The sequence below is a fragment of the Limulus polyphemus genome, unplaced genomic scaffold (assembly GCF_000517525.1).
Source record: "Limulus polyphemus unplaced genomic scaffold, Limulus_polyphemus-2.1.2 Scaffold2941, whole genome shotgun sequence".
Classification (NCBI taxonomy): domain Eukaryota; kingdom Metazoa; phylum Arthropoda; class Merostomata; order Xiphosura; family Limulidae; genus Limulus; species Limulus polyphemus.
The window spans coordinates 47551-59876 of record NW_013668551.1 but is presented as its reverse complement, the minus strand read 5'-3'; the positions used below and the strand labels follow the sequence as shown (position 1 = coordinate 59876).

At 33.1% G+C, this 12326-nt stretch overlaps 1 protein-coding gene across 4 annotated transcripts in view; it reads left to right on the top strand.

Moving 5' to 3' along the window:
- The window catches only part of LOC106468264 (LARGE xylosyl- and glucuronyltransferase 2-like), a 96390-nt gene extending 85776 nt beyond the window's left edge, over nucleotides 1–10614 (top strand). For all 4 annotated transcript variants that reach the window (XM_022396600.1, XM_022396601.1, XM_022396602.1 and 1 more), the window contains 2 exons: nucleotides 7106–7223; nucleotides 10499–10614. In XM_022396600.1, the coding sequence (XP_022252308.1) occupies nucleotides 7106–7223; nucleotides 10499–10592 (212 nt within the window). In that variant the 3' untranslated portion in view covers nucleotides 10593–10614. The remainder of the gene's footprint in view (nucleotides 1–7105; nucleotides 7224–10498) is intronic.
- Nucleotides 10615–12326: the final 1712 nt, after the last annotated feature.

The window sequence follows — 12326 nt, the reverse complement described above, 5'->3', positions numbered from 1 at the left end:
CAGTAGGAGTAAGACACACCCTCCTAGCAGAGCTGTCTTCCTCTATACTGTAGAGCACAATCATCACTTCTCGATTTGGCACTCATGTGTTGTTTTTTTCGCTCATGAACTTCTCAAATAAAGGTTTTAGGGAAGTTTCTACAAAGACATTAGCTGTTCCAGAAATATTATATGTTGGTTTTATGCTTTCCAACTTTTTTTCTGCACCTACAAATTATGTAGCCTTTTCTTTGTCAGTAGGGAGAGGTGATGGCTTTTGTCAGTGGGTGATGGAGTCTTTCATGTGGCCTGAGCTGTCATTTGTCTCTGACATATATCTTCCTATATTTCTCATTTGTGATGCAATGGATTCTGCTATTTTTTCCCACATTCTTTTGCCTAAACTTATGCCCCTGCTGTCTTGATTCTTCTACCTCAGCCTTTTTCATGTTTTTTACTTCCTATCCAGATATACAAGTACATATTCAATTACTTTTAACCACTGCTTTGAGACATACATTCCTCATCCTCGCTCCTTTGTTACCTCATATGACTTGGCATGACTTTGTTCTATATTGTTTTTCTTTGATTCCTAAAGTCTGGAGTCTTTTTTTTCAGCAAACTTGGGGTCAGATCCTCTGTCGTTTGTTTGTCTTTCATAGGCTTAGGTTTTCCTACCTTCATCTTATGCATTCTACCATTTTCTATTTGTTATTCCTCCTTTATCCTTCTTTCTGTAGTAATCAACCATTCCCTTGTGGGGTTTTTCAGCAGATGCTCATTCATTTATTCTTTCTACAGTGACATGTTTCTCTTCCTTGGCCTTTTCACTTCATATATTGTTGATTTGTTTTTAGAGTTGGTTAGAGTGTGATGCCCTTGTTACTCAGTTTCTTTTTGCCTTCCTTTTGTCTCATATGTCTTCATTCAGCTTCTATCATCTGCCTGTGTACTTTTACTAGTGTGCTTGATTCTCTGATGTCTTATGTTGGACCCTCATGCTAATGTTAATCCTTATCCTCACTGGCTTACTATCTCTCCTGTGCCCCTGCTTCCTCTTTTTGCTCTGTCACTATTTTCCATTCCTCTGTTTTGATCCGTCCTTCCACTGCTCATAGACTTCAATGCTTTCAGTCTTGGCAGTAACTGTCCTCTAGGCTCAGGGTCAGTAGGGCCTTTTACATATGGTTTACAGACCTTTGCCATCCATTTGCAGTAAAATTTTGGGTACTAGGAGGTCTGTCAGAGAGCCTTAACCTTTGTTTTTTTCTCTTCTTCTCTATTGTCTCCTTTTCCCATCACCTTCCCTCCTCCAAGTGATTTTGTTTATTGCCGATATTGGTCTGTGGCAGTGTTGGTTCTAATGACTAAAATTGCTTTCGGATGGGTTTCTCATCCATTTCCAGGATTTTCTTCCTGTCTTTTCATGGTTCCCAGGGAATCTGTAGATAGGTGTCTGGTCTTCCATCTTTCATGTTTCAGTCAGTTTTTCATCCTTCTTCAAATGCAATTCACCCCTCTGGCTAGGAACCTTCATCATACTGCTGCCAAAATGTCCATTCTCAGGTGGTCTGGTGTTGGATTAGAGCTGGTTTTGGACTGTATGAATTCACCACATGCAGTTCATCCCTCCAGCTGGCTTTTCCCCCATCCTACCACCACCTAGATGTTGGTTCCCAGCAGACATGGGGGGCATTCGTATTCAGTATCCATATTTGAATGCATTTGCAGCTTTGGGAGTATTCATACTTGTATTTGAATACTTTCGTAGGGAAATATGATTATTCATGTTCAATTTCAATGGCATAGTATTCATTTTCATTGAATGATTTAATGAATACTTAATATTGTAAGAGTAAATGTCAACTTTTGTACTCGTCAAATTTCTAGACTCTTATTATGTCAGAAGCATATCACTGCCAAACTTGTCAATTTTATTGCTGGTACACTGCAACTCCTCTCATTGGTGGAGTCAAAATATTTTCAAGATCTATTGGTAGCCATAGATTCTCAGTATATTCTTACCAGTTGCAAGCATCTTTCCTCAATGTTGGTCAAGAGCAGGTTTGATAAAGTCCAACAAAAAGTCATCTCTCTACTGCAACTTGTATCCAACATTAATATCACTGTGGATATCTGGAGTAGCAGACAAATGTGCAGCTTTCTTGGAATCACTGGTCATTTTATACTTGACTGGAAAATGCAAACAGTCATGCTGGCATGTCAGAATTTCTAGGAGTGTCAGACATCTGATAATGTTGCAGCTCAATATGATGAAATAATAAATCTCTTTAACATCAACAACATGTCATATGTGACACCTGATAATGTATCCAACATGATTAAGGCTTTCTGCTTGCCTGCATTTGAGCTACAAACACTACCTAGTGTGAGAGAGGAGGTGAATCATTAACTACAGATAATGTCTCAGAAAATAAAATTTTGGATGAATCTAAATAAGCAGACAATTTATCCAAATTTCTTCCTGAACATGACCCATGCTTTTTCCACATGCTACAGCTTTGTGGTCAGGGATGGCATGAAAAAAGCTGGACCATTGCTGAAAGTGATTTCCAAAGCATCAGTCATTGTGTCCTACATTCACAAATCCACAGAAGCAACTGATCTACTTGAGGGAAAGGCTAAAGTTCAGTCAGTAACACCAACATAATGGAACTTGGAAATTAAGATATTGGATAATCTAGATACTGGTTCATCGAAATTTACTTTTTCATGATCAAACTGTGCTTGCAGATTTGGTGACAATACTGACACCTTTTGAAGATGCAACAGTTTTCACCCAGAGTCAGAACAATTTTACTTCCAGTTATGTAGTGCCATGTGTTTATAGGCTGATGACAGAGATTGATAGCATGTAGTCCAGATATAATTTCAATCTTGTCTTTGCACTGAAGAAATCTGTCCATCCATGCCTAACTCAGTATGAGCAACAAAGTGTCTTCTGCTTGGCTGTGACATCAAATCCCAGATTTAAATGTGAGTGGTGTTTCACTATACCTATGATCTATGAATCAAATTGAATGCTCCTGCAGTAAGAAGTCAAGAAAGTTTCCTCAAGAAATAATCCTACAACCATGGAACCAAAAGAGATCAGCCTCCCCCCCCCCCCACACACACAAAAGATGCAAGCTCTTTAGTTTCTTTACTGTCTCCAAGAAACCAACCACCTCATTTTTAGAGGATACAGAGATCAACACCTACATCAATGGACCTTGCACTTCTGAAGAATGCAACCCTCTAGATTAATTGAAGGTCCATGAAAATAAACCCTCCTGCCCTATTTCTACTAGCCAAACACTACCTGAGTGTTTCAGCATCCTCTGCTCCCATTGAACATTTGTTTAGCATTGGAGGCAAAACCCTCAGACCTGATCACTACTGCCTCCCTGACAAGACATTTGAAAGACCGACATGCTTAAAGAACAATGGACAGTTATAATTTTTATAAGTCTCCTTTAAAAATAAATTTTTTGTTCTAAAACCTTGTTATTGCATTTGAAAAATAAAAGAATTGAAATGTTATTATTTGTTCAAATTTTGTTTGATTCAGTTTCTAAAAAGTTTGTTTCATAAAGTAAAAGTGTTGATATCTTATCATCTGCTGTTTTATCATCATTGCCTATTACCTGACAAAGTATTCATTTCTATGTATTCATATTCAAATACTTAGTATTTTTCTTGTATTCATAAAAATATGAAGTATTTGTATTTGATTACTGATCTCCAGTATTCACCCCATCTCTGGTTCCCAAATGGTCTGGTGTATAATCTGTGTAGGACCAACCAATATAATTCCTCACACATGTGATTGGTAGGGACCCTCCCCCTTCCACAGACTGGATGAAAAATTTCAGACACCTCCTGGTTTTGGACTGGAGTTGACCTATACTGTTTGCTTCCCCCCTTCCTACCGATATCAGAATGTCAGTTTCACGAGTGGCCTGGTGTTGTTTGTGTATTAGGTCTGCACACGTACTCTGCCTAGGTTGTCAGAATGGAAGTTACTAGTTTCTTCTGCTTCAAGGTTTTGAGATGAAGATTGTTGGGACCCTCCTCCTACCACTGACTGGAAGACAAATATCCAATGTTGCTTAGTTTTGGACTGGAGTTGACCTACCAAGTATAGTCTGACATGCCTAGCTACTCTACACCATCTGGTGGTTCTATTTCTAAAAATGGACTTGCATCTTCTCTACCATGCTTGGAGACGCATATCTTCATTTCTGTGTAAGTTTTGAAACAGTCCTTCCACTGTTTCATTGCAGGATTCTAGCTATTATGTGAGAAGAGGTAAGGTGTTGTATCAGAAGATAACATTTTCCAACACTGAAAGCGTATTTTTGATAGATAACTCTTCTCACACTTCCCACTCATCCTCCTCACTTCTAATGCACTTTTTCTTGCCTGATACCAAAGTAAGGATTGTGCTGTACAGTATAAAGGGAGTCAGATCTGCTAGGAGGCTACATCACACTCCTAATGATGGCGTGTTGCCACTTGATCATTTGTATGCTACAGTGCAGTTATACAATCACATGAAGTTAGGTGGGAGCCTCAAGAACTAGTGTTGAGTAAAAACTGAGTGTATAGAGAGCAACACAAATTGAGGCAAGCTATTATGTGAGTGGAGGTAATTATCTATCAGAAAGACATTTTAAGTGTTGGAAAATGTAAATGATATAGAGCTACATTTGATGATCTTTAGCTGGGTTCATATGAGCTTATAAAATTAATCATGATGTGATTTTCTTACTTTATGCAAGTTGATATATTTCCATTTTAAAACTAACAAAACTGAGAGGTGAAATATAAACTGAGTGCTAAATTTAACTCAAAAGCTGAATTTTCCTAAGCTAAGTTTTGGAATTGAAAATGTATAAGGCTGTATTTATGTACATACTGATGAGGTCAGTACAATATCCAAAATCATTCCTGTAATGTCTAATTTGATTTTAAAACATTATGGTTGGACAAATATGCTGCTGGTTTTAAAGTAATTCAGTATTGATACTACTTGTCAAGTTTTATAGGGCTACAATTCTTCATAGTAGGTGTTGGTGATAAATGTCATTAAGAAATGGACAGCACACATTCCACTTGTTTTAAAATAATATATATATTCAAAACAAGTCAAACATATGTACAAAAAATTTGTTACACTATTGTTTACCACAGTTGTATCTAGAGCTTTCAATAATTCACCTTTTCATCAAAAGTCCACACAGGTTGGTTCAATTACTTTAGAACCCAATTGACAAGATAAATTATTCTTTTCTATCTCTGTTGTTAAAATACAAACTGTGAAACTTTCACTTTAGAAATCACCCATTATTGCTAAACTGACAATCATGCAATTTTACTTCACTTTTATTTTAACTGCATGTGTTTATAACATGTGACAGAAAAATATAGAAATATCTAGCCCTCTAGTAACAACAATATTAAACATAAGGAGAAAGACTTAGAAGCTTCGAGTAAAATGACGTCAACAATATTACAAAAGCCCAGTACAACAAATTAAACTGTATGGACAGTGTCCGACTTGTACAGTGTTACATAATGAAACTTGAAATAACTATCGCTTTTAAAATAACTTTGAACACTCTTGTTATGAAAACTAAATAATCATATTAAATCACTAAATAAATTAAATAATAACTCTTAAACTGAAGAGTCTAACACTGTTGGTAATGTATTTACTTATGTTTAGTCAAAAAATATGTTAACTTTTAACACTGTTGTTATGAAAACTAAATAATAACTCTTAAACTGAAGAGTCCAACACTGTTGGTAATGTATTTAATTATGTTTAGTCAAACATGTTAACTTTTAACACTGTTGTTATGAAAACTAAATAATAACTCTTAAACTGAAGAGTCCAACACTGTTGGTAATGTATTTACTTATGTTTAGTCAAACATGTTAACTTTTAACACTGTTGTTATGAAAACTAAATAATAACTTAAACTGAAGAGTCCAACACTGTTGTTAATGTATTTACTTTTGTTTAGTCAAAAAACATGTTAATAAATATCTGCAACATTTGCTTTGAACAGTATAAATACCCAAGTATAAAAATTACAGTTGAGTGGAGACAATAATTAAGATTATCATTTCTGCATACTTTTGTACTTAATCCTAGTGGTTATATTATATAAACTCTACAGTAATTATGTATATAAAGATGTATAAATTAAGTAATTGAGAGTAGTAGGCCTAAAAAGTCTTGCAAGTGCTCTTTAAGTGTTTCTAAAAGATAAAAGAATACGATACCAAAAGGATTCTATCAGGAAATCATAAAAAGCCTAGGGTAGTGGCTTTGAAACTACGTAGAAGAAAACACAATCCCCCCCAACAAAATACTGCACTGGGAATACTACTGCTGCTATGAAGGGGTTAATCAACAACACAGATTTGTGTATATCACAGATGTTTAATGGATTATGTACTCATTTTGACAATTTTGTTTGTAGAGTATTAAAAAATAATTTATTAAAAGATTTAATCAATCTTGGTTGCATAATTGTGAGTAGTTGTGTTTTGTTATATGTTGGAATACTTCGAATTACAATTAATGATTTTACTAATAATTCAAAAGTGACATAATGCTTCAAATTTTAAAGATGCCACTTTATTCAGGATTTTATAGGTCTACATGGCCTGTGAATCGAAAGGTCAAAGGTTCGAGACCTGATGCTGCTAAACATGCTCCGCAGATTCAGCTGTGGGCGCGTTATAAAAGTAACAGACAGTCCAGTTATTTGTTTCAAAGAATTAGAGAAAATTTCTGTAGTAGTGATATCATATGCACAACCAGCAGTCTCACTCAATATGTTAAGAGGTCAGCCTTTTGTTCTGCAGAATTTATTCTCAGAATCAGTTTAGATGTGTATTTAAACATTTTTTTTAGAATAATAAATTTATTTTGTTTTAAGATTGTGATTTCCAAGTTGTCTTCCATTGCTACTAATTGATACAAAAAGGAGCCCACTAACAGCTGGTTGTTTACTCATGTAAAATAAAACATTTTCTTAAAATAAAACTTGTCTAGAATTGTTTGTGGTATTGTATGAAACAATTCATAATCCTAAATGAAAATTATCAGGAATCTCAGAGTCTTCAGAGTCACATCGCTTGACTGATTATTGGAAGTGGTATAGAACAGACAAGCCATATAAAGTACATACATTTAGTGACAAGTTTGAACCTTATATTGTGCTTGAGTAAGTAAAATTCTTTTTTCTAAGTCTTTTAATCTACTGTTACTCTACATTGTTGTTAAAATAACCTGTCTTTAGCAAACTGTTTTACAAATATTTTAGTAATTATAATAGCTTTCTATAAAATATACTGGTCAGTGTGTATATATATATATATATATATATGTGTGTGTGTGTGTGTGTATATATATATATATGTGTGTGTGTGCGTGCGTGTGTGTACACATGAATCAATTACTTAAATTTATCTCTCAGTGAGACAGCAGTAAGTCTATGGAATTATGAAGCTAAAATCTTGTTCTTGATTCCCTGCAGTGGACACAGAATATAGCCCAATCTGACTTTGCTGTAACACAAACAACATAAATTTAATTTCAGTTTATTTAAAATTAGTCTAGTTATGTTTATTTCTTAACTATTTGTATACTATTATATATTCTGTGTTTGTATTATATATGTTTTTTTTAAATGCATAATAGTAGTTATTAGTGTGACACTTATTATTAGATGCACTGTAATTTCTAGAAACAAAATATTTGAGGAAAATCATGATATGCAATAATGGAATTCATTATGCAAACACCTATGCAGGAGTCATAAACAATGAGTAATTGAAACTAAAAGGTCAATTGATGATTAGTACAGTACATATTATAGAAAATAAAAAAGAGAAGCAAATAAAACTTGTACAATGCTCTAATATATTTTTACTCACTTTAAACAGAGCTGTACAATTTGTTGTGCTACCATAATTTTGAATGTAAAGTCATCAGTAATCCTAAATGCAAATTATGAGTAATCTCAGAGTCTTCATAGTCATATCCTTTGACTGATTATTGGAAGTATAAAAGTTACAGTTGAGCAGGGACAATCCTTATGATAAAAAACAAGTGGAAAAATTCAAATATCTTTGTAGTATTATAACATGAGATAGAAGAAGTGATACAGAAATTAAAATATAACCAATGGGAAAATACTGAAAAAAGCAGAGACAAAGAGGAAACTGATGGATGTCAGTGTGACTGAGATTTTGAAATGTACAAAAGACAGGAACCTATGAAGAACCATGATTGCCAACGTTCAAACTAGATATGGCACTTAGAGAGAGAGAGATAATAATTTTATCAGTGTATGATTGTAAAATATTGTTCAAAACTTTTGTATTACTCTCCACAATTCAGCCAAGTTGTTTGACTGCTATTTGACCTTGAGAACATGGAGAGCTAAATGCTTTAGGGTCTTGAGATGTTGTTACAGGTGGTTCTGTAGAATTTCCCATTGTTAATATATAGCTAACCAGTCATTTTGTCAGTAAGTTAATGTGCCTTATTTCCATCTAACACAATTCAAAGCCAGGAAGATGTTTTGGGCATACCTGAAAGTGAGAAAACTGTTAATAGAAATATAGTTCTAAGGAAATATTTGTGTATGTGGGAGTCTCTGAGGGGTACAAAGTTAATAATTGTCTAAGGGTAATTTGCACCATTCATACTTTCTTCCATTGACCATACCTTGCATGTGTATATACATTGCTCAACAGTTATGTTCATTTTAATAGTTTTAACAGTCAAATAGGAGAGTCCATGCTCTTTTTATTAATGTAAGCTATGGCATAAGCACTGATAAGTGAGATTTGCAGTATTTCATTCTTTGCTTTAATCATACTGCTTCATTGAATAAACTGGAATCTAATAAAGATCTTGAATGATTGTTTCATTTTATAGTATAAATCATTGGTCAACATTGTAAAATAATTGTAAATGGTAGTCTTTTGAAGTCAGTAAACAAATGACTGTTGAGAGGAAGACCACAAAACAAGGCTATTGTAACAAACAGCCACTGCTGCCTCGGAGGTATGCTTGGCACTTTTTCCATAAAATGAAAGCTTAATTACATAGAGCTTAAAATAATATATCATTTTAATGGCAAAATATAGATCTTTACAGTGAGTATTCATATAATACCCCAGGCAAAACTATGAGTGATTTTATGAAATTTAAAAATATCTGAAAGAGAGACAAAAAATGAGATTTAACCCTCCCCCACTACCATAATACCCAACTGATTTTATTTCAAGTTGACTATTTTAAAGCTATCTATTGTGCCTTTAAGAAAAAAAGTATCATTTGTATTATATCTACAGACTCTCTTTGAATTTTTGGGGTTAGAATAGAAATGGGTATTTTTCAGATGAGTTTGGCTTGGATATGAAGGTACCTTACTTCAAAGTCAAATTTGAAGCCTTTTCACCCAACAGGGGCTCTTAAGACTTGCAGATTTGAATTTGGCAGACAATTTTACGTAATAAAAATTATTCATCCTACGTGTTGGAGTCGGTAGGTTAAATCTCCATATATCCGGGACTATATGGATTGGAATCTTATGTAGTAGGAATGTGGAAACCACACACCCACTTATGCCATTGGAAACCTGAGCTACCCATTGGTCTGTGTGACTTAAACTTTAATACCTATTTTCTAAATCTCCAAGGCCTTCATATTACCTTCCACTTTGAAATTTCAAAGCTGTTAATCATTGAAGCCTTGAATTGGAATTTTTTTAAATTAAATTTGTTTGGTTTCAGTAAATTTAGAGGCTTCATATCACTGCATTATTACATCATTGATTTTTATCTTCAAGATTGTCAGAAATGCTCTAGATTTATACTTATCTAATATTTTACTAATCATTCTGAACTTTCACTCTCTTTACATCTTTTTAATTTGAACATTTTCTGTATTTTATACTTAGGGCTAAATTTAAGAAATTGAACTTGGCTCACCATGATAGTAGGCCAGTGCTAAACCAATCAAACTTGCAATTACAGAGATTTGAGTTTATATTAGTTTCATGTAAGACTAATATACATACTTAATAAATTAAGTAAAAAATGTTATGGTATGTATGTAATTTATGCCTTTCTTTTTCATAATTCTGTAATTTACCATTGCTTGCAGACATTAGAAGTACTAAATATGTATTTATCCTCTAAAAAAAGTATAAAAGTACTTTTATTCCACATCAGGTTTGTGAGAAAAGTTGGAAAACACTTTTTTGTTCTTGTTTTTTTATCTCCTAGATAGTAAGCAATTTGTAAGTATTTTTGACAGACAGAATTGTTATTTCTAGCTGTGAAGAGTATATGGCTCATTTTGTACAACTAAAAGTTTATGAGCTTTGCTTTTGCCATTGTAAAAAAAAATCACTTATCTCTGAAGACATAAAGTGAAATTTTATCTAAAAGTTTGTTTATTTTCAATAATATTTTATTATTTTAGAAAAAACGACAAACATCCCCTTTATGATGAACGGTTTTTTGGATACGGAATGAATAAAGTTACCCATATTACAGAACTTTACCTCAAAGGGTAAGAACACTTGTCATATGTTTGGTGTTAATAGTTATTATAAATAGGTTAAAATATATCTAAAATAAATGTATTGATAGTTATAGATTATTGAAAGTTTTTATGGTAGATTTATATATGTAATATATATATAAAAAAAATTTCACAAAGCTGATAAAATTACATTAATTCTCTTCTGATAAATATTTCATCATCATTGCCAGCATCTTCCAAACATTACTGTCAGCCTGTTAAGAATGTTGGTGAAAATTGTAATTAAGCAGTGTTGTTTATTGTAAGTAGAACAAAAGCAAACAAATTATGGTTGATAACTAACCATTGACTAAACTTTTCATTCAAAATAGACATTATTAATGAATTTACTAAACTTGGAGCATAGTTAGTAATTTATCAGCTCATGTTTTAATTACATTTTTGTGTAAGTTTGCTTGTGATAAATAAGGCATTTAAAATGCATTTGTAATAAGTATTTAAAGGGCTTTTTTGATAAGTAAAATGTAATTGTAGGACATTATATTTCGATCATTTTTGGTGTGAACTGAAACATCATCAGTCACAAGTCTATTTAAGCACATAATTAAGTAGAAAATTGTATGTTCTTTTATTATTCATTGGATAGTAGTATACTTCTAATTGCTTAAATGATTACTGCTAAAACAAATTTTCAGTGTTAAAAACTTGAAAAAATTAACTTACTTGGGTACCATGCAAGATTTCGTTTCTCATACTATTTAAAATTTATATTTTTGTAATGAAAGAAATCTTATGTGACTTCCAAGTATGTGTAATGATGTTTCTTAATTTTTCAGATATTTTTAGTTGTGAAGGTACAATAAAATACTGTTTTTTTTCCCTCCCATATAATGATGATGTTCATAAACAATTAAAGTGAATGTGGTTATACATTGAACTTAGCAAATTAGTAGCACTTGTAAGAAGTGAATCCCAAACATGAAGGATAAATTTTTGTCTTCTATTTGGACTTCTGGTGGTCTGGATTCAGTTGAATGGTTAATGGAATGTAGAGTGAGGGGCCTGAAATGGGAACCATATCTTATTTGCTTGAATTTTTGATACTTGAAAAAGTATTTTCAGAAAGAAAACCTTTCTTCTCCTGTCCATAAAAAAGGAAAGTTTACCTTGGATTTTTTAAATTACAGTTTATTAAACTTACTTGAATGACATCTAATTTTGGAAGAGTTGAGTATAACAGGCCATAAGTGTTACCTAATGCATGGAGAAGTAAAATTCCTCAGACATTAATTAAATCTAAGAAATGCGTGAGAGATTGGATATGATTCACCTTAACTGTTTCATATTGGGTAGGTCAAAATGCACATGTCACAACCTTTTACAGAGTTACCAAACTTTAATTAAACTACTTTATTATTAATGTGTATTGTTACAACAGCGGAAGTCGCGTGATGCTGGGTGCATGCATGCTCGAGTTTCTAGAATTATTGGGGAACCCCGCAAATGTCCAAGTTTTTGCTAGATGCCCTCTTTTTTAGTATATAAGCCTGGCAAAGAAAGCCAATGAGATAGACAGATAGATTGCAGAGATAGATAGATCGGACAGATAGATAATTGAATCAAGAGAACAGTAGGCACTGTAAGTAAATTGTGTGAATCGCTGTGATTTATAGCATGTGTTATAAAGGTTGTTAAGTTTAGAGTGGCTGTGGAAATTCTGTGTATTATAAAGTCTTATTGAGAAAGAATAAACGTTTTAATTAAG